At 33.0% G+C, this 26,297-nt stretch overlaps 2 protein-coding genes and 1 non-coding gene across 3 annotated transcripts; 2 read left to right on the top strand and 1 right to left on the bottom strand.

The window, feature by feature from the left end:
* Nucleotides 1-1,117: 1,117 nt before the first annotated feature.
* On the bottom strand, nt 1,118-15,117 carry LOC120176627 (probable LRR receptor-like serine/threonine-protein kinase At3g47570). Its single transcript, XM_039183022.1, has 3 exons — nt 15,112-15,117; nt 1,797-2,524; nt 1,118-1,581 (listed from the first exon to the last, which is right to left on the bottom strand). The coding sequence occupies exons 2-3, from the start codon at nt 2,356-2,358 to the stop codon at nt 1,118-1,120; spliced, it is 1,026 nt and encodes a 341-aa protein (XP_039038953.1). The 5' UTR covers nt 2,359-2,524; nt 15,112-15,117.
* Nucleotides 5,252-5,325, top strand: TRNAN-GUU. The gene has a single exon. It is a non-coding gene; the product is annotated as a tRNA-Asn (tRNA).
* Nucleotides 15,118-21,066: 5,949 nt separating the features above from the next.
* LOC120176550 (TMV resistance protein N-like) lies at nt 21,067-23,259 on the top strand. The gene is made up of 3 exons (XM_039182965.1): nt 21,067-21,626; nt 21,704-22,765; nt 23,108-23,259. The coding sequence occupies exons 1-2, from the start codon at nt 21,145-21,147 to the stop codon at nt 22,419-22,421; spliced, it is 1,200 nt and encodes a 399-aa protein (XP_039038896.1). The 5' UTR covers nt 21,067-21,144; the 3' UTR covers nt 22,422-22,765; nt 23,108-23,259.
* The last annotated feature ends 3,038 nt before the right edge of the window (nt 23,260-26,297 follow it).

The raw sequence follows: 26,297 nt of genomic DNA, 5'->3' as shown, positions 1-26,297 counted from the left end.
CTTTGTTCTATTAGAGACAAGCTTTTTCGTCCAACTCAATTACATCGTGGGATTCGAACTTCATAAGCTGCACAGTCAGAAGGTAATGTTGTCTTCTTACCTTAGCCATTCATTTCATCAATTGAGGCAGATTTCCACTACTTTGGAGATAATTGTTGTGTTTAGACATATGAAGAAGTAAAAGATATTTTCATGTTTGCAAGTTGCAGGTATCTAAAGTGTCGTATTGATGAACATGAGAGACTTAGGTCAGACAAGGTGTTGGCTTGTCTCTTTTGTTCACATTCTACATGGTATTAGCAGGTCATCAGACCAGGATTCATGATACTGCAAACATGCTGTGCTTTTTCACAAATTAAATCTGAAGTTCAATGTACCAAGATTATTTGCTTCACCATCACACATGCACCAGACTTTGCGGTATGTTATGTTCAGCATTTAGTGCTCAAAAGCGTTTGACAAAAGAATTTGATTGATAACGAACGCAAGCAACTAAGGTGCGTTTCATACACTTTACAAAGTGCTTGTTTTTTTCTTTTTATTCTTCATGGCCTTTTAAGTTGAAGGAAAACCATAGGACATTGCTCGCCGAAACTCATTACGATGTTAATTTCCTAATTATATATAGTTTCTCTGCAATCTGTATTTAACATAATCTTTTTTTCCTCGAACTTGTGGCTGTTAACATAATCCTCTTCAATATTGAGGCTACAATCTGAAGCAACATAGTAGATTTTGATGTTACGGAGTCGTCCTACTGTACCGATAACTGATACTAAAGCTTTGATCCACAGAGGGATGTGATTTATGTTTCATAGAGATTACAGACACACTATATGATTATATGTATTCTCAAAGTGGGGTTTTCTTAGCAGAAAATAGTCGTCCTACAAATATCAAACGCAATGTGAATAAAAGAGAATAGCTGCACTTTGACTGACCTGAGCCTCTCAAGTCCATTGATATTATGGCACCTTAGGTACCTGCAACATATGAAATCAAGAAAATGTCTAAATCATCAGATTTATTCCGTCAAATGTAACCATAACCGTTTCAATATAGCATTTATCGGAAAACGTAGTGCAATTTTATGTGTCTCAAGTCAAGTAGTGACTGATCATTTTGTTAAGAACAATGCAACATATTTACTGCAACTCAAGAAGACATTATATGGTATACCCTCTGATTGAGCAACATATAAAGTTTGGTGCTCACGACGCAAGCGAGTTGGATGAAGAAGCTTTTCTCTGATAGAACAAAGCATGGAAACAACATCACTCATATCCATCCGCTCGGTAGGTGATTCAGCAGAACAAGTGAGTCCTATTTCAAATATAGAATTCAAGTGCTGAAGATGAGCGACATCTGCAAGTGTGTCTTGAATAGCTCTCTCTTGAAGAAGAATGGGATCTATGATCTCGATCACTCGATCAGGCAAAGCTGCCGCGACAAAGTTGTGAATGTTGACACCTTCTTTGAAAATATCATGAGTCGGCTTTTTTCTGGTAAACATCTCTAGCAAAAGAATGCCATAGCTGTACACATCGCCTTTTGCCGATAACTCACCTCCCATGCCATATTCTACAATTTGTGCATCAAAAATTACATATAGAAAATATCAAAAAAGTAGACCCAGGAAAAAAATATATAAAGATAAGCCTCTCATGTCCATGCTTTAAATCTATGAAAAACCACTTCAGGATTATATGTTTTGCTTTTTCAGATTATGCTATGAAAAGATAGAAGCATGTAAAGAATGTTTGTAAAAATAGAATAAATGAATAAAGTGAACTCACCTGGTGGAGCATAGCCAATTGTTCCTCTTAATCCAAGGGAGCTCGACTGATTAGTAGAATGATTAGGTCCATCTGCAGAAAGAATTTTTGCTAAGCCGAAGTCACTTAAATGGCCAACCATTTCCTCATCGAGTAAAATATTGCTTGGCTTCAGATCACAGTGAATGATGGATAGCTCGCAGTGATGGTGGAGATACTCCAGTGCATGAGCAACATCTATGGCGACATCAACTCTTTGAAATAAGCTCAGATTTCTCATCATCTCCGATTCATTCATTTCGGTAGATGGATGTAACCACTCCTCCAAACTTCCATTTGCCATGAACTCATAAACCAATGCTTTAAAATCATTACCTTGGAAATCGACACCTGAAATGGCTGTTAATATCTTGACAAGATTCCGATGTCGAATGTTCTTCAATGACTCACATTCAGCCAAGAAACTCTTGGAAGCTCCACGATTCAGAAGATTAAGCACCTTTACAGCAATAACTGCTCCACTTTCTTCAAGAATTCCTTTGTATACAGAGCCAAAACTTCCTGAACCAAGCAAATTCTGCATTGAGAATCCATCAGTAGCCCTTAAGATGCTTTGGTACGATAACCGTAAAAGCGGATTTCCTTCACAAATTGTTGTTGGCTGCTGCTCTTTCTTCTTTCTAAACCACAGGATGAGGAGACAAGTGAAAATCAAAGCCACCCCTAAAATCACAACAATAATTGCAATTCTAAGGGAAGTGCTTGATCCTCCGACTGATGTTTCCGAGTTACATTTGGACAAGTTTAACTCAGAGATGCCTCCACAAAGCTTATTGTTTCCCTCAACGGATGTAGCACTTGCATTCTTAAAGACTCCTTCACTTGGTATCACTCCCTCAAAATAATTGAAAGAAAGATTCAAATATTTTAATGACTTAAAACTCACAAGAAATTCAGGAATCCGACCAGAAAGATTATTTTCAGATACATCCAATGCCAGGAGACCTTTCAATGAACTCAAAGACGAAGGAATGGGACCTTCAAAAACATTGTCATCCAGGAGTAGGTACTCTAGACTAACACTACCGAGGTTGATTGGAAGCAAACCAGATAACCTGTTGTGAGAAACATGGAATTCACCTAGACTTTTCATTTTCTATTGAAGCAGGAAGTTCACCAGTTAAATAGTTTGATGATAAGTCTAAAGTAATGGACAAGGATGGAAGTCCAAGTACTTCAAGGGGTATTGGTCCACTAAAATTGTTATGAGATAGATCCATCCCAAGCAAGTTTTTGCAGCTACCTAGACTTGAAGGAATCTTGCCCTGAAGATCATTAAAATCTAAGGTAAGTTTGGTTAACTGTGTTAAATTTCCAATTGAATGGGGAATAATCCCAGAGAAGAAATTTCTACTAGCATAAAATATATTTAGTCTACGAAGCCTCCCAATATCAAAGGGAATGGGACCTGATGATTTTGAAATACCGATAACCACTCCAAATTAATGAGATTTCCAATCCCATTTGGGATTCTTCCCGATATTTTGTTCATATCTACTGATAAATATAAAAGGGTCCTAGAAAAATTGCTAATGCACTTGGGAAATGCCCCTCCAAAATTATTTCCACCTAGAAATAATCGTTCTAGTTTGGTATTGTTGACTAACGTGCAGAGAAAGTTCAAGTCACCTTCTTGTCCATTCCCCAAATTGTTTTTGACCATTTGAAGTGAATACAGTTTGTCCAGCTTTTTTAACGTAGGCACATTTCCATGGAGCCTATTATCCGAAAGTTGAAGTGAATTCAGATATGAGGCATTGGATATTGAAATAGGGATTTGTCCGGAGATTTGGTTACCGGCTATAGAAAAGAACTCAACATGTGGCATATTGATTTCAAAGTCGGAATGAAGAGTACCTTGAATCTTGTTTTGACCAATATCAAAGCTTGTAATGTTGGAAAGATTGAACATTGTGAGGGGAATAACACCAGATATTGCATTTCCTGCTACCGAGAAAAATGAAAGATTTTTCAGTTGTCCAAGAGCTTCAGGCATAGTCCCACTTAACTCATTCAATGTTAAAGAAAGTTCCACCAGGGATGACAGGTTGCCCAATGATGGTGGGATGCTCCCTCTCAAACTGTTGTTGACAAAATTCAAGAATTTCAGGTTCGACATGTGACCAAGCGAAGTAGGTATTTCTCCCGTTAGCTGGTTGCCTCTGATATGAACGTACGCAAGCTTAGAACAACTAGATAAATTGGAAGGAACTTCACCACTAATGGAATTATTGGTCAGCTCTAATGTTTCCAATCTTCTTAAACGGCCAATTTCTTGAGGAATCTGGCTGTAGAAGTTGTTGGCTGCAAGATCCAAGACCCTGAGAAGGCTCAAATTTCCAATGTACGGTGATAACGATCCCGAGAGTCTGAAGAATTGCAGTTCTAACTTGGTAACTCTCTGATGCCCGCGGCTGCATGTAACACCACGCCACTGACAAAAATGAATAGAACTATTCCAAGACTCCATAATCCCAAGCTTATCTCCGGTTATCTTGGCTTTGAACCGGAGTAAAGCTTGTTGATCTGTATCATTTCCTCTGACTAGAGGGCTTGTCGTTGCTAAACCAAGCAAGTTAAGACCCTGCAAGTTGAAGCATGAGAGAAGAATAATAACCTGAATGTAAACAGAGAAAAAAGAGCTGGACGCTCCCATATGCTTTTTGATTGGTGAGATTGATTTGTATTGGAGAGTTCTTGGTTTATCATCAAGAACTAGAGTGCTATATAAGTAGGTTTTGAACTCTGATATTTTTCTTGCTCTATCTCCCGTCAATTGGTTCAAGTTTTCCAACTTTGAAAGTCATGTGTTACCTAATTTAGATAGGTGTTTGGATTTTTTTCCCACAAGTTAGTCATTCCTGGGAAATACTTTTCCAAAGCTGAGTGCTTGTATTGTTGCATGTAGAAAAAGTCAATATGGCACCTTGCATGACATTAATTAGCCTTAATAAGGTTCATTAAGTAATCAATACACCTTCCTTCGGGATGCAGAATATATCATCAAAGAGTGTACTGCACTCATATAACCAAGATGGTTTGCTTCACAACTACACATGCACCAGACTTTACGGGATGTTATATTCAGCATTTCGGGCTTGAAAGGCGTTTTGACAAAAGAATTTGATTGATCACTAACGCAAGCAACTAAAATACGTTTCATACTCTTAACAAAGTGCTTGGTTTTCTTGTATTCTTCATGGCATTCTGAGGTGAAGGATAACCGTAGGACATTGTTGAGAAGCCATATAAGACAATCGAGTCCTGTGCCATATAACCATCACCACAAAGCCATGAACATGCTTTGCTACTAATCCACCATACCATTGGCCTCTTTAAAATCAATGCACCACTAACATAAAGCCAATGCCACTTAGAAATTCAGAAAAGAAGATATATCAAACTTTAATTCTAAAGCTGGAATAGCTCAGTTGGTTAGAGCGTGTGGCTGTTAACCACAAGGTCCAAGATTCAAGCCCTTCTTCCAGCGTTGTTAATTTGTAATTTTTAATTTATTTTTGGATATTTATATCTATTTATTAATTTTTTCCTGCTTTTGTTGGTGGTGGTCTCGGAGTATATATCAATCCGAACAATGATTAATATGTAATTTTTGGATATTTATATCTATTTTTTGGAGTGTATTGACATCAATACTCCCACGCAAGCAACTAAGGTACTTTTCATACTCTTTACAAAATGCTTGGTTTTTTGTATTCTTCATGGCATTTTCAGGTGAAGGAAAGCCATAGGGCATTGCTCGCTAAAACTTATCACAATGTTCACTTCCTCTTTGGTAGATGGCAATGGGGGACACAACATTCCTAAATATACTAAACTGATGAGTTGATTGCCTGTTGCTTAGAAGGAGATGTGTGTTTCTGATTTATTCATTGCTCGAAAAGTGGCATTTCTTCAAGGGTAACTTACCTTTGTTTAGGCTTTCATGTTTTCCCAAAGCTTTAATGATTAGAAATGACTTCGATGCATCTGTCTTCAAAGCTTTCCAATACATTTTGTCAAAGTAGAATCTGATGGTTTAGAAATCTACTTGATTTTCTATGATGCGTGAACCTAATAAAGGGCTTTCATTTTCGAAGTTGGAAAATTTGGACCAATGACAGTGACCCTGCTGAGAGAGTTTCCTCCATTTAATACGGCGTTTACTTGAGAAGTCTCCCTATATCCTTTTCTTAGACAAGAAATTAATGTTTTCTGAAATATCAACCATAAAACCAACCCCCAAGTAGACTCGTTTAACTAAACCTGTGATAGGGGCTTAATTTGGTTATTATTTTGCTTTTAAATTGCTACTTAATTGTTGATTTTTGTAACTAATTTGTTCGTTTTGATTCATTTTCTGTGTAGAACATTAGATTCTGGAAAATGCACTTAAAGGGCAGAATTCTGCAATTTTTTATATTCGGAATCAAAGCTGGCTTAGTGGGCATGACGCATCTGACGAGGCGATGAGTCAGCACCTTCTATAAGGTCCAGTCAATGCTTCTAGAAGGACGAATGGATCCGTACGTTTCAACAATTCAAATTCAAATTAAACTCATGTTTTTAGGATTTTAGTTTAAATATTTAATAATTATCTTTAGGAATTATCTTTTATTTTTAGGAATTATATTTTCCTTGTTTTTAGGATTTTTGAAGGCTATAAATACCCACTAAGAATAAGCCTAAAAACAATCTCTCTACAATTGAGAATCTACTCTTCTTTTTCTTTCTATTTTTATAAAGTTATATCTTTTCTTTTCAAGTTTTAATTTTTTTATTTTATTTTAAGTTTTATTTTTAAACATGCTAAGTATGACTCTTGTCATGCTTAGCTAATTTTCTTTTAAGTCGAAGCCTAAAGCGATGACTCAATTCCAAACGTGAGAATTGTAAGGTTCTTAAATAGCTTCGAATAGCTCTCTCTATTTTCTGGGCTTATTTTCAAATCAAAACAAATTTTAAAACCAAAAAGTTGATGTTGGTCTGGATGTTGTTATGGTTAACGTGGGAGGAAGAATCGGCTTATTGAAGCACATTCGACTTCCTGGGAGCACATTTAGCAAAATTGTTTGCTAAAAGGAAACTGAAATCGGAACAAATTACTGTTGAAACAACATAATCCGAGTCGGTAGCTTTTCGAGCCTCAACGTTTTTAGATCTACAACATTGTTGTTGCTTAGATCAATTCACGAACTGATATTAAAGATCACACTTGGATATTCGGTATACAAAGCATAGTCACAAGGATTTGTCCTTGTAGACAAGTAATCAGCATGAATCCTGAAGTAAAATCTATTTCGATGATCAAGGAAACAGAGTCAAAGTTGAAAGTCTGATGCTACTTTTTACAATAAGTCTTCTTTTCAAACACTAATTACTATTTTATTTTATTTATTATTTGCCTTTATCTTATCTTCAAATATTTTTTTAAAACCCTATATTTATCTTTTCTTATCTCACCTTTTATTTTTATATTTTTATTTATTTATTTATTATCTTAAATTTCATCTCTATTCAAACTCTACCGTTTAAAAACAAGAAGATAACTAAATCAGTTGTAGAGTTTATGTGGGATCGACCTTTTATATTTTATTTATATTTCTTTTGTTATATTTTCTTCATATTTCTTCTGGGATTAAAGAATTATTTTGACGTGAAAACGATGCGTGTGGCCCATGGAAATAGTAGCCACTTGACTTTCAAAGGTCAAGAAAACTGGAACCGATTGAAGGGATTGAATTAGATAATATCAGTGTTCAAAAACTACATAAATTGCACACCGGTTCTTGTTGATGAACAAAGCATTCTCAGATATTAATCAATCTCAAAAATTAAGAAATCGATTCATGTTGATGGAGCTATCAAAAACACATATGGTAGCATCCACCTCTCTTTTCCTTGTTTACATTAAAGTTATCACCCTCTCATGCTTCAGCTTGCAGGGTCTTAACTTGCTTGGTTTAGCAATCGCAAGCCCTGTAATTCGAGGAAATGGCACTGATCAACAAGCTTTACTCCAGTTCGAAGCAAAGATAACCGGTGATCAGCTCAGAATTATGGAGCCGTGGAACAGTTCCTTTCATTTCTGCCAGTGGCGTGGTGTTACAGGCGGTCGCAATCATCAGAGAGTCACCAAGCTGGAACTGCAATCCCTCAAACTCTCCGGATCTTTATCACCATTCATCGGAAACTTGAGCTTTCTCAGGGAGTTGAATCTAGAGGGCATAGCTTCTACAATAAGATCCCTCGAGAGATTGGCCGTTTAAGAAAACTGGAAAGATTCCAACTCCATCAGTGATGAAATTCCTTCCAATTTATCTGCTTGTTCTAAGCTCAGAATAATTCACATGAGAGGCAACCAATTAACAGAGGAAATACCTGATTTGTCAGGCCTCTTGTCAAACCTGGAAGTCTTAAGCCTTTTCAACAACAGTTTAAGAGGGAGCATCCCACCTTCCTTGGGGAACTTGTCATCCCTGAAGACACTTGGTTTGTCCATAAATGGATTAAGTGGAAGTGTGGAACTATACCTTATGCTTTGGGGCAACTGAAAAACCTCTTGCAGTTTACCTTTCTTGAAAATTCAATCTCGGGTATTATTCCTGTGGCAATGTTCAATCTCTCTAATATTGAAGTGTTTGATATTGGCTACAACAAGATTCAAGGTACTCTTCCTTCTAACTTAGCAATCACAATGCCATATATTGAGTTTTTTTTCTGTAGGCAGAAACCAAATCTCTGGAAAAATCACGATTTCAATATCTAATGCCTCGAATCTGTACGAACTTCAAATCGGAGGGAACAGACTCACTGGAAATGTACCTTCCTTGGAGAAGCTGGATAAATTGGTTATACTTCATGTAGGCATAAACCATTTGGGATATGGAAGAGAAGGTGACTTAAACTTTATCTGTACTTTAGTCAATAATACCAAACTAGAAATGTTGTATATATTCAAATAATAAATTTGGAGGGTTTTTTCCTAAATGCATTAGCAATTTTTCTAGCACCCTTGTTCATTTACTAATAGACCAGAGCAAAATACTGGGAATAATACCAGAAGGGATTGGAAATCTCATCAATTTGGAGATTCTATGGGCTTCAATAAATCAAATATCAGGTCCCATTCCATTTGAGATTGGGAGGCTTCAGAAGCTAAAGATATTTTCTGCTCATAGTAATTTTCTCTATGGGGCTATTCCCTCTTCTGTTGGAAATTTAACAGTTCTAATTGGACTTAATTTAGATGGTAACAATCTTAAGGGAAACATTCCTTCAAGGCTAGGTTACTACCAAAATTTGAATGGATTGGGTCTTTCTCATAACAATCTTAGAGGAACAATACCCCATCAAGTACTTGGACTCACATCACTGGTCCTTTCACTAGATTAATCATCAAACTACTTGACTGGTGAGCTTCCTTTTGAAGTAAAACTGAAAAATCTAGGTGTATTGGATGTTTCTCAAAATAGGCTATCTGGTTTGCTTCCAAACAACCTTGGTAGCTGTACAAGTCTGGTGAAGCTGTTATTAAACGACAATTGGTTTGAAGGGCCTATTCCAGCATCTTTGAGTTCATTGAGAGGACTTGAGGCATTGGACGTATATGACCATAATCTTTCGTGTGTTATTCCGGAATTACTTGTGATCTTTGGGGCATTAAAGTATTTGAATCTCTCATTTAATGATTTTGAGTGGGTGATACCAAGTTAAGGACACTTTAAGAATGCAAGTGCTACGTTTGTCGAGGGAAACAACAAGCTCTGTGGAGGCATCCTTGTGTTACACTTGCCAAGAGTGGCTTTAATTTTTACTTGTCTCCTCATCTTGTGGTTTAGAAATAAGAAAAGGCATCAACCAACAACAACTTCTGCTGAAAATTCCCTTTTACAGTTATCATACCGAAGCATCTTAAGGCTACTGACGAATTCTCCATGCAAAATTTGATTGGTTTGGGAAGTTTCGGTTATGTATACAAAGGAATTCTTGAAGAGAGTGGAGCAGTTATTGCAGTAAAGGTGCTTAATCTTCTGAATCGTGCAGGTTCTAGGAGTTTCTTAGATGAATGTGAGTAGTAAAATTAAAAAATTTTAAACTTTAATACCGAAATAGGAGCTAGAAGATAGTTGAGTAATGAATGATGTAATTTACCCATTAAAACAATACAGTGACGTTAAGTTTTTAACGGCAAGATACTAATATTAAACAAAAACTAAATGGTAGGTGTGGTTTTAAAAAACTTGAAAGTTTAGGTAGTAAAACGAACAAAAACTTATAGTTTAGGTACTAAATGCAAATTTTCCCCTATTTTTAAATTATTCTCCTACGTGAAACCCTATAACTACCATACAAACTTACCAGGTTAAACACAACTTAGAAATCTCTGTTCTTCTCCTCTAGTTTCAGTGATAAGCTCTGACAAAAGTATCGTTTGTGATCTCTACGGTTGTGTTATTTTATGCTAATCATCTAATTATTGTATATTGTGAGATAGACGAAGGACAATCTCGAGCACCAAAAAATGGTCAAAAGTCTATCTTAAGGAAATTGTGTCGCTATAGCCTAATCTTGTTTCCAATCCGTTAATCTGCTAGAAATTTTGTATTTATTTCTAAATTGTTCTTTTTTATTATTGATAAATTATTTTTTCTTTTATCTTTTCTTCTCGGATCGTTATAATTGTAACAATAACAAAGATTAAATTAGTATAATATCTAAATAGTGAAGGTTATATTTTTTTAAAATTTAAGATCAAATTAAAACAAAGTATAAATATTAATGGTTACATTTATTAGTATATCAATTTTATTAAGTCATCTCTCATTACATCTTTAATAAAAAAAAGTAACTTATCCCTTTTTATTACTATTATAATTTTTTTCAATAAAAAAATAATTTTATTATTTTTTATTAGTATAAATATTGAACACATATGATCATTTTATAACTTTTATAATTAAATATGCAACTAGAAAATGCACTATAGTAATTTATCCTTTTTTATTACAACAAAGAGGGATAGTAATACACTTTGATCCTTTACTATAATCCTTAAAAATAAAGGATGAAGTATACAATTGATCACTAAATTATATTGAAGTAATCCTTTTGGTAATTCAAGTTTTAAAAATTATAAAATTGTCATTAAACTTTTTAATAATTACAAAATAGTCACTAAACATTATAAAACCATAGCAAAGTGGTCATTAAACATATCAAACTATTATAAAATAGAACTTATCAATATTTTATAATGTATAATGATCATTTTGTACCTTCTAAAACTTCAATGACTAAAAATGTTATTTTAACATAATTTAATGATGATTTGTGTGCTTTACCAAAAAATAAAAAGAAAACGGAAAACATTGAAAAGTAAAATATAATAAGTACATGCATATAATTACGTTTAAACCCTAATTAAACAAAATAATCGTTTTCCTTTAATTGTGATTGGCAAAACATACAAAGGTTCAAAGTTGTGATAACTTATGGGCTCTAACTTTGCCTAATTCTTCACTAACACTTGGGTCCCATAATACTATATTTGTTTTCGTTTTTTGTGGACAAATGGTACCCATTTTCTCTTCCATGCCTATCCATTATTAAAGATAGGTTTAAACATAGCTCACGTTGAATTTACTTTATACTATTAATTTAAACTTAGATTCGATTTAATTTAACTAATTATTTAACGATGAAGATTTAAATATTTTACAATTGTTGGTGTTTAAATCCGAACTTTTAGAGTTACAATCATCCCTTTAATCCCTTTAACTACTAAGTAGCTTAGTTCGTGTTAATTATTAACCATTCAAACTCATTAATAGATTGGCTCAAAATTATATGAAAAATTAATTTAAAATTAAAGGGGTCAATATTAACCTAGAGATGCGTTCAAAATTGGATAAGTCTCCCTTTAGATAATTTTGACTCAAAAGAAATTTCTAGATCACTGGGTTGTTGAAGCATGAAACAATCAACCCAAGATATATTAAAATTTTTGTTGTCCTAGGACATGTTCCTAGGAAAATCTCTTTTTTTTTTTTAAATGTTTAAAAATGTTTAATATAAAAATATTTTTTTAAATGTTTAATATAAAAATAAGTGTTTCAATTATGTCTCAAAAAAAAATTAGTGTTTAAAGAATTTTTTGTAAAATATAGGTGTCTAAAGTTTTCTCTGCTACACTTTTATATGTCTATTGTTAAAAAACGGTTAAGTGATATGTGTCACGCCTATATTTAAAAAATATTATTTTTTAAACAATATCTAGACGTGAAACGTGTCATTTAACTATTTCTTTTAACGGTAGGCACTAGGCACTAAAATTGAGTATAATTTAGTCACTTATTTTTATATTAAGCCTTTTAAAAATACCCTAATTTTAAGACATAAGAAATCGAAAATGCTTTCAAATTCGATACTAAAAATCAATTATAATAAAAAGTTGGTTTAAGTGGTAAGCAACTTGATGGCATTCAAGTAAAATTTAAGTTCGAGTCATTGTGTATACAAAAAATCTCAGTTTATAGACTCATCCATCAAAACCAGGTGTGTGACATAGGTCATCTGAATTTAATTAAGACAAACTGACAAAGTCTTGAGAATCAAAACAAAAAAAATTATTCCCGTTGAAATGGTAATCTTTGTTTTAATTAGATAGTTTAAATATAGGAAAATTCTACGGTGCTTGACGAGCAGCGATGAGCACCACTAATAACGAGCATAATTAATTTAATTTATAAAAAATTTAAATTCTAAAGGACTCAAAGTATAATTACAAATTAGTTAAAAATTTAAAGATAAATCATTTAAAATAAAGGATAAATTATATCAGTGACCATCTAACTATTGCACTTTTCATTTTTTATCAATATTTTTAAAATTTTGTTAATTGGGTCACTCAACTATTTAAATGCATTCAATTAAGCCACCTAACTATATTCTAAAGGACTCAAACTAATTTTTTACTGAAAAGTTCCTTTATGGTTCTCAGAAGCATCCAATCAATGGTACCGTACTCTCTTTTAGTTTTAAGGAAAATATAGTTGATTAGCCCATGCACATAAAGTTTGCTAGACAAAATTTTTATTCTACTACTATTTGTAAATAACATTCTACTAGAAAAAGATGATATAGTCTAACCTATAAAATTAAGAAATTTTTATCCAATAAATTTCTAATAGAAAAAGGTGACATATATTTCTTTCACATTTGACACAGCCTTTTATGTCCATAATTTTAAAAATTTATAATGATAAAAGTTTATAATGATAAGATTCTCAGTGGACTTAACATGGAAATTTTTGCACTAAGAGATTGACCTATATCAAAAGGGCAATAAATTTAGTTTGCTTTAAATTTAATATAAAAATTATTTCTTGAGTTATTCAATTTTTTAGAAAAAAGTTTTGTTATAAATTTTGTTTTGTTATAAATTTAGAATATGTCATAACTTTTAAAGTTCAAATAAATAAAATTAAAAAGCTGAATTTTGGTTCATTATACATGACACCATTTGATTTGAGGGTTAAGTTTATTTTAATTTATTGAAATTAGGACCAAATTGATAGAATATATAAGTAACAGTGACAAAATGTGTTACTATACCAAATATTTGAACTGCCACATCGGCTTCTCTGTTAAATATTAACGGCAAGTGGCATAATTGAATGCATATAATTGAGTGACCTGATTGACAAAATTTCAAAAATATTAGTCAAAATAAAAAGGGACAATAGTTAGGTGGTAACTTGTATAATTTACCTTTTATTTTAAATAATTTATCTTTAAATTATTAACTAATTTATAATTATACGTTGAATCCTTTAGAATTTAAATTTTTATAAATTAAATTAATGACGCTCGTCGTTAGCAGCGCTCGTCGCTTCTCGTCGAGCGTAGAATAATCCTCCTTAAATATATATAATTTTTATAAACTCTAACAGAGTTAATAGAATTTAATTATCAGATAATTTTTCTTATTTTTTAATATATATTTAAACAATAAAAATAAAGGCAGCGATTTCGAAGAAAAAAAGATAATGGGATAATATAACTGATAAGTTTGAATATAATTTTAACTCGACAAAGATAATTTTGGATAAAGGAGACAGGTTAGCAAGCATGGGAACTAAAACCAGACAGAAAATCGACAAAACATGATAGCTCAAACACAAATCTCTTACCATTATTATTTTATTACACTCATTAAATTTTCTCGACTTTATTATTATAATAGTGTCATAATGACTGTTTTCTAATGATTCAATAAATCTAATGATCATTTTATAATTTTTAAAAGCTCAGGGACTCAAATTAATATATAATCATAGTTTATAGACGTATTATGTTTTTAACAATTTTTCAGTATTTTTTCTGAAGTAAATAAATAAAGAAATTTTGTTGCTTGCTAAGTGCAAGCCTTTGCTTACCCTTACAGCAAAGAATATACAAATAAGTGAATATTAACTCCACTTTTTTTATTCTTTCTCATCTAAATTTTTATATTTTATAATATAAGATTTTTGTTATAATAATTAATATTTAATTCACCAGTTGATTAATCTAAATTAAATTTTATAAAATATTATTAAGAGATGGTTTTTTTAATTTATTTTTTCTTGTTCACAACGACATCTATTTGTTATTTTATTTGAAAATATTAATACTTTATTTATTAAAATAACTAACTTTTATATTGAGTTAATTAAAGATTTGATTTAGTGATTCACCTCGTGAACATCCTTCCATACGAAGAAAACATGTGTATTGTTTTATATTAATCTTTATATGAACCCCTAGAAATCCATCATATATTTCAAACTCGTTTCTTTTCGTTACATAATCGATGGTGGTTTGAGTTTGACATTAACTTGGTGATTGAGATATGATAAAATCATATTTTAATAATGTCTACTAGTATCGTCATTGTTTCAATTACTAACTCAACAACATAATATTTCAAGCACGGACTCGATGACATAATGTAAATAAAGACGCGGTCCATACAATACAACTCAAATAATTATGAGATCATATTTTATTGTATCACATTGAGCAGGTTAACGTCCAACTCATAGGATTACCAATTTTTTAAAGTAAAAGGAAAAGTTTATGACATATGAATAATTGAGTAACTATTTTGTAACTTTTAATAATAAGGGACTCAATAAAAATAATACCTTATAATCAGTGATCATTTTATAACTTTCAATAGTTAGAAGAATGAACAAAGTACCGTCTTGTAGTCGAGGGACAATTTATGTACTTTAACCTAAGATTTATCATAATTTAAAATATAGAGATGCTTATCTATATTTTGTTATTGAAACATATAATGGAATGTATTTTCATTCACATATGCTCCCATGGAATAAACGCGAACCACGTGTAGCGGGCGCTTGATAATTGGGCGGACAAAGCGTGGCTGAGTTGGAGAGCATGACGGTTCGAGTCAGCTCGTAAAAAATCAATAAAATATGGACACGCGTTCCCAATCAAAGACGGTGGCTTTCGGGCGGATATGGTGGTTTTGAGGCGGCGAACGCGGCGACTCGGTCACTATAATCGAAGCTTCGATGGGCAATAAAAACGATGGGAACCAGAAGACTTATCTACATAATATCATTTTTAAATCAAAATTTCATGGAACTAATTGAAACGCCCATATTCTTACATTTTTCTAATAAAAATAAAATTATAAATATTAAATTTATAATGGATAATGTAAAAGTTACAAAATGTCAGTTGACTATTCATTATGTTTCAAACTCATCTTTTTTTGCTAAAATATCGACGGTATTCTGAGCTGAACGTTAACATGTTGACTGTGATGTGATGAAATCTGATCTCGAGACCAATTTAGACAACCACTAATTTTTAACAGAAAATTACGATTTTGGATCATAATGAATAGTCAATGATCATTTTGTTACTTTTAATAGTCGAGAGATTTAATAAAGTAATATTCTATAGTCAGATGATTATTTTATAATTTTTATAGTCGAAGGACTTAAAAAACCCACCTTATAGTCGAGGGACCATTAGTGTATTTTACGCTAAAAATAATTATAAAAATAAATAAAAATTTATTTATATATTTATAGATAATTATAATCATACTATTTTCTATATATTTTTTATTTAAATTATTTTTTTGAATTAAAGTAAGAATTATACATATATATGTTTAGGATTCACTTGCATATTGTAAAAACTTTTAATTTTACATTTATTTAAGATTGTTTGACGAGTTTAAATAGACAATTGATATTATCTTCTTCTTTTTTCTTTTCTCATTGAGTATCTTCTCAATTCTTAGTGTTCATTCCAATAATCTATTATCACGCATCTGACATTCCTAAATCAATGTAAAGTTTTATAGTTTTACATTGTGTATCTGCATCCTACCTCATATAGTCATATGTGTGTGACAATCCTAAATCAATGTAAAACTTAGTTTTACGAATATTATCTCATATGTGTTCTTGCGTGCATGCATATGTGCTATATGTGTTGTGTGTGCATGTGTTGGGTAGAGTGTGATTTTTTTCACTTCAAAATCGGGTCGAGTTTTGAGTTTGATGGATTCTTTCTAAACCCAAATTAAATCAAATGTTGTTTAGATGAATATAATATTCGGGTCGAATTGGATCAGTCAAAAACCTAACACATGCCTAACACTTATAGACACTTGTCACAAGATTTAATATTGCTTCATACCCAGGGTGATGATTGAACTCCTTCCTGTCCACGGATGAAAGTTTAAAATTATTCCTTACCATCTCACCTAGGTTCATAGTTAATTAGAATCAAAGGATTGATCTCGGTAATAAAAAGGAATATTGTTGTATTATAATAAGTTGACTTCGAGTAATTTTATTTACGAGTGCGTTAGTTTATTCTAATTTATAATTAACTACATACACTACTTTGTGCATAGTGGAGGTTTGATGCTTTTCACTCTAAAGTGGAGGAAGGATGGGTGGTCAGCCGTGCTTTTTAGAAATTAACCATAGGCACAAGCCAAGAGCATATGCGGTGGGTGGGAATCGAGCTACGTACTTCTCTGAGGATCCTAGTGGTCACATCTCGGTGGTAGTTCCAATGGAATACATGTCCACGCAACCTTATAGTTTTTCATATTTGTGTGCGCTAGTGACGAGGGAGGCAATTTATTTATTCAATTTTGTTTGCTATGATTAGTTTATTGAGCTTCCCCAACATGTGGGCCCATCGCTGCCTTTTAAGATTTTGCCAAGCTCCTTATTTCTCGTTTCAGAGAATAAGTCATGGAGTTGGATATAATATTCAACAAGGAGTCTCCATATCAAGCTTGGTTGCCAATTATTGTAGTAACTCAGACATGGCGTCGCTGTTCTAGCAGAGTTGCCGAGAAGAAAGGAACACGTTGAGGGAGCTTTTGATTTCTTCATGTTCAGATTGTGATAGTCGTCGAAGCCTCTTCGGTTGGAATTGTTATGAGTTTTTAGTTGGTTGTAGATGTTTTGTTTGGTCGGTTTGAATATTTTTTTTTTTGGATTTGTCTCTGTTCGCTTTTGTTGTCTTTGTAGGCCTGATTTTCGCTTTTGATATGTCTGTTTGTTTTGTTCTCTTATTAGAACTCTTTTCCTCCATTTAGATTAGGGAGGTTTTTAATGAGGCTGATAAGTTGTTCTCCCTATCTTGATCTTAATAAATCTTTATTCCTATCAAAAAAAAAAAGAAAAATAAAGAATTTTCATAGTTAATTAATCTGTTTTTTAATAGTCTAAGACGATTACAAGATAATATATATTCAGAATCTTTTTTTAATCATTGACAACTCTCACATTCACAAATATAGTCGGGGATTTAAATAGCGGTCCGCGACCGCAATAGTGCCCTCGATATAGCGATAGCAGTGCCATCCACGATCGTTCAGCTATGTCTGCAATCACGACAAATGCGACACGACCGAAAATATGACCGCAACCGTTATTTGAATCTATAAATATAACTACTTAATCCCATAACGCATAAAAAAATAATACTCCTTTTTAACCAATGATTTAAAAAGATTAACACTATCAATAAACATTTAATGCCAAACTTATTAAACAATACATGCCAACAATAAGCATCAAGTGATTATTTTCATGCCTCGAAGAATATGGGAATATTTGGAAAAATGTGGATAAATGATGGGCAAGTCACTAACGCCTTTGGTTTTTGTTTTCTTTTTTTGGTGGTTGAATATCTACATATTCCAAATATTCTTCTACAACTAATACACTACGAAATACTAGGGTTGGTCCATGCATTCAAGGCCATTCCATGCATACACTACAACATAATGGTTCTATAACGGTAACTGCATCCGTAGGTATGTGTGCATAATGCATTGTCAATAGTTAAAAAAAAATTCTGAATTGATATTATTTTGTAATCTCTTTAGATTATTAAGAAAACCAATAGATTATTGAATATCGCATATTCCAAACGTTCTTTCACAGTTAATACCCTACTAAATAGCAAGAATACCAACACCTCGTGCCTATGACAGTGAAACTATCACAAGTTCTCCAAAAGTTGTAAAACAATATCATCTAAAAAAAAGTTACTTCCATTCACTCGAATTTAATTCGATAATTAAATTATAGCTAAAGTGACAAAAGACTTGATATTAAGTTTTTGGTTAACGGAGTCTCAAACTCAATTCCAAAACAATCGTATACCCCTCCCTTATAAAAAAAAAGGAATGTATATAATATAATTAAAAATAAAAATGATACCGACAAACAGCTAGTCTAGTGAGATGAGGCACTATATTCGTTCAGCAAAGTCAGAGGTTCAAATCCTGATATTTGTGTATAGAACAAATTGAGTTTGGATGGTAGTCCTCATAATGGGTTTCTATAAAACTCGATATGGACTAGTCGATTAATAAATCCGATTCTAATGATTAATTTAAAAAATCAAACAAATACCAACAATCAGTTGATTTAGTGGGATGAGGCACTAGATTCCTTAAAAAATGTCAGGGGTTTAAATCCTGACGTTTGCGTATAGAACAAATTGGGTTGGGAGGGTCGTCTCCATAATGAGTTTCTATAAAACTCAATCTGGACTAGTCGATCAATAAATCTGATACTAATGATTGATTAAAAAATCAAAACTAATATCAATAATCAATTGGTTTAGTGGAATGAGACACTATTAGGCCATCTCCAGCCCTCATCACTACTCTACAGCATCTCTATCTCTACTCTAAAGATGAAATAATAATTCATCTCCATCACTATCTCTACATGACCACCAACTCTACTTTATTCACAATATTTAACTATTAGTATGTTTATTTATCTAATTTCAATGTATTTGTATCTATCTTGCAATTTAATCTACTTGAATTTATTATATTATTGTTTAATTTTTATTTTATTATGTAGAAATTACAATAAAAAATATAAAAGATAGAATAAGAGAAAATAATGTAACAAAGAAAAGGAAAAGAAAATAACAAAAGCAAGTAAAAAATAACAAAAAAATAATATGTAGCGCTAGAGTAGAAAAAAACTTGCGTAGCGCCACCTCTTTATGGCCTCTTTTAACTGCAAGGTGGGGGGGGGGGGACTCAAGCCTTGTTGGTTTAGCTTCTTAGCAAATGATGGCTTTAAGTTGATCATCTCCATTGCGAACCGCGTGCAGCCTTCTTCTGCAGCTATATGTAATGGAGTGTCGATAAACTCCACCTCATCAACGTGCCTCAACAGATTCCCATTTCTCTGAATTAGTGAATTCAAATCACTAACATTTCCCATACAAGCAGCACTTTTCAAACTTTCATCCATATCGGGAGGTAGGATCAATTGAATATAGGAAGAGAGACATTAAGGTTAATAAGAAACTGTTTCTGTTGTACCGTCACACAATTTTTAGTTATTAAAAAGTAAATAAATATATCCTCAAATGTTTCAATCTTACACAAGATTGTGGTTATTTCTGTGTTAAAGCTTTGAAAGTATGGATTGTGTTGTTAAGGTAAAAAGATCAAAATTGGGATATAAAACATGTCCATCATGCATGTACGTGTGCAAGCTCGTCCACTAGCAAGTGTAGAATGTGATATGTCACATGGCTTCAAAATTTGGGGCTCATACTTAAAAAAATGTGTGGACTTAGATAAAAATATTTCCTTGGTAAGATTTAACAAAAAAATTCTAATTTTCTCTATTATTATCTCAACAATTTAATTATAATCAATTCTTTCTAAAAGATCATCAAATTTATGATCTTTAACGAACAAAAGAATTCTTATTTATGTCCATCCTAATTTCAATTTTCTTAAATTTTAATATTTTAATATTTTATTTTATTATAATATATTTTATAGATCTCATTTTAATAAAGTAGCATGACGACATATTTTATGAGACAATATGTGCGAGTGGAGCCATGAAATTAATCCATTTGAAAAGTCTTTAACCAGCTTTTCACTCTTTAGCTAGACTTAAACATTGGCGATGACTTGAGCTTACCCATTATCAACGAGTCAAGATAGTTGTTACATGAGGACATAAGAGAATCAATTTTATTTAGGGTAAACTATGCGGATAGTTCCCTATGTTATTGGTTTGATTGACTTTATCATTAATTTAAAAATTAAGAGGGAAAAGTTCTTAATATTATTGATCCGTTCGATTTTAGTCTCTCAGTCATTAACTTCAATTTGATTTTAGTCCCTTAGCCATGTTAGGGACTTAGACTAAAGGGACTTAAACAAAAGGAGTTTAATAAAAATTAATAATTGAAGAACTAAAATCGAATGGATCGATAATGTGAGAGAAAATTTCCTTTTAATTTTTAAATTGATGACTAATCAAACTGAAAACATAAGAAACTATCCGCATAATTTACCCCTTTATTTACTGTTTTTACCGACATGAGAAGAACCAATCAATATGCGTGTGGATCTTAGAAATCCCACCGTTTTTACCGACAAAACTGAGAAAAACCAATCAATATCTGTGTGGACCTTCGAAACCCACCGCTGTCACAGTCAAGATGTGAATTTCTAATGAAAAGAAAGGAGACTGAGGTGAAGAATAGAGAAAGGCTGAAACAAATATATTTATAAAAAAAATTTTAGATATAAGAGTATAAAGAAAGGCGTTCCCAATGCTACAAGTCTAACGAAAACGCGTCCAGTCTCTTTCAGGCACCAATAATAATGTTACTCTTTATTTTCTTACCAGAATAAAACAAGCCAAGCCAAGCTCCCCTGTTATTTTCTCTCTTTTGCTTCAATCAGTACCCTTTCATGGCTTCTTCTTCCTCTTCTCCTCCAATGAAGTATCAAGTTTTCTTGAGCTTTAGGGGTGAAGACACACGTCTTAACTTCACCTCTCATCTACACCAAGCTTTGAAGGGGAAGGGATTTGGTGTCTTCTTCGATGAAGAAGAATTGGAAAGAGGGGAGCGTATTTCACCTGCACTTTCTCGAGCAATTGAAGCATCAAGACTCTCCATCATCGTTTTGTCTAAAGACTATGCTTCTTCAAAATCATGCTTGGCTGAACTCTCCGATATTATGAACCGCAAGAAAACTCATGGTCAAATTGTTCTTCCCATCTTTTATCATGTCGATCCCTCTGACGTTCGGAATTTTGGTGGCAGTTTCAAAGCATCTTTTGATGTCCATGAATCAGATAGGCCTCGTGATGAAGTGAAGCGATGGAAAGCTGCCTTTGCTGAAGCCGGTAAATTAAAAGGGTGGCATATAGCTGGAGTCCAATTTGACAGGTAAACTATATTTTTTCTCATCTTCTTTTACTTCACTTATCTTTGGTTTAACTTTTATTTTTCTCATTATCCGCCAGATCTGAAACCGATTACATTAATGATATTGTTGAATATGTATTAAATAAGTTGATGAATAGTTATTCTGGAAGTGCTTCTGAAGAATTTATCGGAATAGATTATCAGAAAAAGAAGATTTTGGAGCTGATTAAGCAAAATCGAGTAATAGGACTCTGGGGCATGGGTGGTATTGGCAAAACCACCTTTGCTGATGTTGTTTATATGGAAGTCTCTAACACGTTTGAAAGTTGTTGCTTTCTTCAAAATGTTAGAGGGAAAATAGAAAAACAAGGGAGGGAATCCGTGCGAAACGAATTTCTGTCCATACTTTTAAAGGACAAAGAAATTCGTATAGACACCCCTTCCATAGGGTACCCTTACAGGGAGAGGCTGAACAATATACGAGTAATTGTTGTCCTCGATGACGTTAATGACCCAGAACAAGTAGACTGGATGGGTGTTAAACATTTTGGTGATGGAAGTAAAATCATTCTAACGTCTAGAGATAGACAAGTGCTTAAGAATGGAGGAGCTACCCAAATACATAAGGTGGAAGAGTTAAATGAGAAGTATTCTCTTCAACTTTTTTCTATTACTGCATTTAAGCAGTTGAATCCTTCTGTTGATTTTCAAGATCTACCCTACGAGTTTGTACGGTTAGCCGATGGCAGTCCACTTGCTCTTAAGATTTTGGGTGCTAAGCTATATTCAAAGTCTATAGAAGAGTGGAAAAAGTAAACAAGTTTGATGAACCAAAAATTTCACAGATTTTGAAGAGTAGCTTTGATGGGTTGGATAAACTACAGAAGGATATATTTCTCGACTTAGTATGCTTCTTTAAAGGGGAATCAAAAGAAGAAGTTGAAAAATTTCTAAGTTGCTTGTATAAAGGTGCTGTGAGTGGACTAAGCAGCTTGCTCGACAAATGCCTATTTGACATCAATTCTTATGGGCGGATTTCTATGCATGATATGCTTGAAGAAATGGGTAAAGATATTGTTGATCAAGAATCTAAATACCCTGAAAAGCGTACAAGGCTGTGGAATCCTAAGGACGTGTGTTAAGTGCTCAACAATACTAAAGTAAGAGTTGTTTGTATTTATATTCATTTTTTCCTTTCGTATGATGTCCTATGGTTCAGTATCACACTATTTATATATATATACACGCACGCGCACACACTTGATATTATGTAAAATATATGTTTTAGGATATAGCATAGGATCTGCTCAAGTGTTTGTTGGGTTAGTTACATATCTAATGCACTGCTTTTATATAGAAAGACAATAAAAACAAACATGTTTAATGATATGTTCAATTAGCGTAAGCATCTCCTAATATAATTGCATTTTATTTACGATTTAACTAGAATGCATGTAATCTTTTTTATACTAATACTTTGGTAAATTGTTTTTTTATGTCAGGGAACTGACCGAATTGAAGGAATAAAGTTCAAGTTGTCTCATAGTGATAGCCTAAATTTAAGTCCTACATGTTTTGAGAACATGTCTAATCTTAGATATGTCAAATTCGAAGTTACATGGAGTCGGACGGAGGAACAAACTACAAATGGAGTTGATATTGCATATCTTCCAAATGAGTTGAGGTATCTTGAGTGGGACTATTATCCCTTCAAATCTTTATCACTAAATTTTAATCCAAAGAATCTTGTAGTCCTACAACTCTGGAATGAAGATTCTCAGGTATATGCTTTTATGCTTCCTTCATCTAGGAAAAAAATATGTATAATTAAGTATAAAAGATTTTTAAAATAAATATATTCTACTTATTCTAAAGAAGAAAATTTGTTTAGTGAATTCACGATCATCAAATCTAATATTTTATAATTATATGTTATGCGACTAAAGTAAATAGATAATGCTTACAAGTAATACAATTATTTTATATGTTTTTTGTACATGATCTTGTTAATTTAAGGGAAATCAACGTTTTCTTTTGCAATAAGTTAAGGAAGATCCCTAATCTATTAGGAGCCATCAACCTCGAAAGCCTTAACTGTTCGTCGTGTAGTAGTTTGGTCGAACTTTCTGAACTCCCAAAGATGTTGAATCACTTAGATTTATCGTACACTAACATAAAAGAAGTGCCTGATTAATTTGAGCATCTGGACAGACTTGAAACATTGGATTTGAGCTGGTGTCGAATTGTAGAAGTGTCCTTTTCTTTAGAGCCTTCAAATAATCTTCAACGGTTGATAATGACTGATTGCCTGAGCCTCAAATTACTCTCAGAGCTTCCATCAGACCTGAAGTACTTGGATGCATATTGTTGTGAATCATTAGAAAGTGTATACTTCACTGATCGAAATTTCCATTCTTTTGATGGTGAAAGAGACTATACAATGATATTCTTTAATTGCTTCAGCTTGAATCAAGATTCAGTTGATAACATCGAGGCAAATGCCATGCTTCAAGTTCAATTCCTAGCGGAGAAGTGGGCATCACGATATGATCATGAGTTCTCGATTGATCCCAAACCAATTTTGGTATATTGTTTTCCGGGAAACAAAATTTCAGCAGATAGATTTGAGTATCAAAGCATGAATTCTTCATTAAGTTTGAAGATAGCCACAAGGGGGAGTAGTGGGAAATCTTAAATTTATCTGTGAATATCAACTGTTAGCCGCCAGTGGTAATGACGGCGACGGTGGTTTTAAAAAGTTCAAAAGTTAATTAATTTCCCGGGGAACTGCTAGGAATTTTTTTAAGTGCAAGGGTTATCATGTTCACATTCTATGTGGGAAGGATATGGTTAAAGAAGACCAGAATTATGAGGAGGCATCGTTTCAATTCTACATCAAGAATGCAGAACATATCAAGGTGAAGAAATGTGGAGTTCATGTGATTTACGTGGATGCAGAGAGTTGCACCATTACTGATGTGATGAGATGTGATAAATCCAACCTCAATTTTGATTCTCAAGGAGATGCTAATACAATGGAACCCCATCACCATTCAGCTACAGAAACAAGCACAAGGAGATCAAAGCGGCACAGGGTCGAGTGATTGGAACTTAGAAATACATTTGCTTCTCTATCACATCTGATAACTGCACAAATAAATTATTAGTTAATCTCTTGTTATATCAGATGCAGAAACAACAAGAAGGGGATCAAAGCGGCACAGGGTCACAGGTGATTGGAAATTAGAAATACATTTGCTTCTCTATTACATCTGATAAATGCAGAAATAAATTAGTATTAGTTAATCTCTTGTTATATCATTATACAGGTCATTGATCATGTTGTCGCTGGCACTAGAATCCATGTCGTTGGTCCCGATGATGATCTGTGTAGTATATTTTTATTTTGGTTAAATTCACGTCTGGCCCTTCTGATTTCGTAAGTTACTCAATTTAATCTTTAAATCACATGTATTAATTGTTAGGTAACCTATTTAATTATTTTTCCTACAATTAGGTACAACATGTTTATTTATTAATTATTATAGTTTTACTAACGTATTTTTGTGTTTCAAAGAATATAAGGGCGTGCATCACAAAGTTATTTTTGTGATTTAAAAAATCAAGGTAATGTTATCGTGTCACGTTAGCTAACGTGTTAATGTCCTAACTCATTAGATATTATTTTGTTAATTAGTGGTGACACATAGATATCATTCATAAACTTCTCATCCTTTTTTAAGCGTAAACTACAACAAATATTGTTGAACTTTAAGCCCGGACTCATTTACAACATCAAGTATTTAATGTTGTCAATTTTAATACTAACTTTTACTTTTAAGTACAATTATCAACACTAGCTAGTCTCTTGTTATACAATTTAATCGGTGCTATTCAACATATATATTAATTTTGTTAAGATTATAATAAATTCTTAAGTTAGTTTGGTGGCTGGGTGTTTAGTATTACCACAACACACCTCTGCCATGTTATCGTCCTGTTAAGCCATGATTTGATGATGTCCTTTGTTTTTTCTTAATATGAATGGATATTACCACAAGGTAAGGCTAGGAAACAACTTTCATGGGTCTTTCTGGTTGGATGACAGTAGGGACTGGGGAGCCGTATATGCAGCACAAAGAGATAAAAGAGGCACAGGGTACCAAGACCGCTGCACAGGTGATTGAAACTTAGCAAAATATTGGCTTCTCTATTGCATCTGATACCTGCACAAATAAATTATTAGTTAATCTCCTGTTACATCATTATGCAGGGCGTTGAACATGCCATTGCTGGCACTAGTACCTATGTCGTTGTTACTGATGAGGATGTGCAAAGAAGCAATCAAGGATGAATGGATGACTTAAACATTGGCGATGACTTGAGCTTAGCCATTATCAACGAGTCAAGAGAGTTGTTACATGAGGACATAAGAGAATCAATTTTATTTAGGTAAACTATGCGGATAGTCCCCATGTTATTGGTTTGCTTGACTTTGGTCATCAATTTGAAAATTAAAGGAGAATGGTTCCTAACGTTATTGATCTGTTCGATTTAAGTCCCTGACATTATCGATCCGTTCGATTTTAGTCTCTCAGTCGTTAACTCCATTTTAATTTTAGTCCCTTAGCCATGTTAGGGACTTAGATCAAAGGGACTTAAACAAAAGGGATTTAATGAAAATTAATAAAA

Source organism: Hibiscus syriacus, unplaced genomic scaffold (assembly GCF_006381635.1).
Source record: "Hibiscus syriacus cultivar Baekdansim isolate YM2019G1 unplaced genomic scaffold, ASM638163v2 tig00112249_pilon, whole genome shotgun sequence".
Classification (NCBI taxonomy): domain Eukaryota; kingdom Viridiplantae; phylum Streptophyta; class Magnoliopsida; order Malvales; family Malvaceae; genus Hibiscus; species Hibiscus syriacus.
The sequence above is the reverse complement of the archived record's forward strand: the minus strand, read 5'-3'. Positions and strand labels throughout refer to the sequence as shown.

Bases quoted from the DNA above. Each gene is read 5' to 3' on its own strand.
- LOC120176550 (XM_039182965.1), top strand. From the start codon at position 21,145: ATGGCTTCTTCTTCCTCTTCTCCTCCAATGAAGTATCAAGTTTTCTTG. The intron at 21,627-21,703 runs GTAAACTATATT...ATTATCCGCCAG, and splicing joins GCTGGAGTCCAATTTGACAG to ATCTGAAACCGATTACATTA.
- LOC120176627 (XM_039183022.1), bottom strand. From the start codon at position 2,358: ATGCAGAATTTGCTTGGTTCAGGAAGTTTTGGCTCTGTATACAAAGGA. The intron at 1,582-1,796 runs GTGAGTTCACTT...CACAAATTGTAG, and splicing joins AATTGGCTATGCTCCACCAG to AATATGGCATGGGAGGTGAG.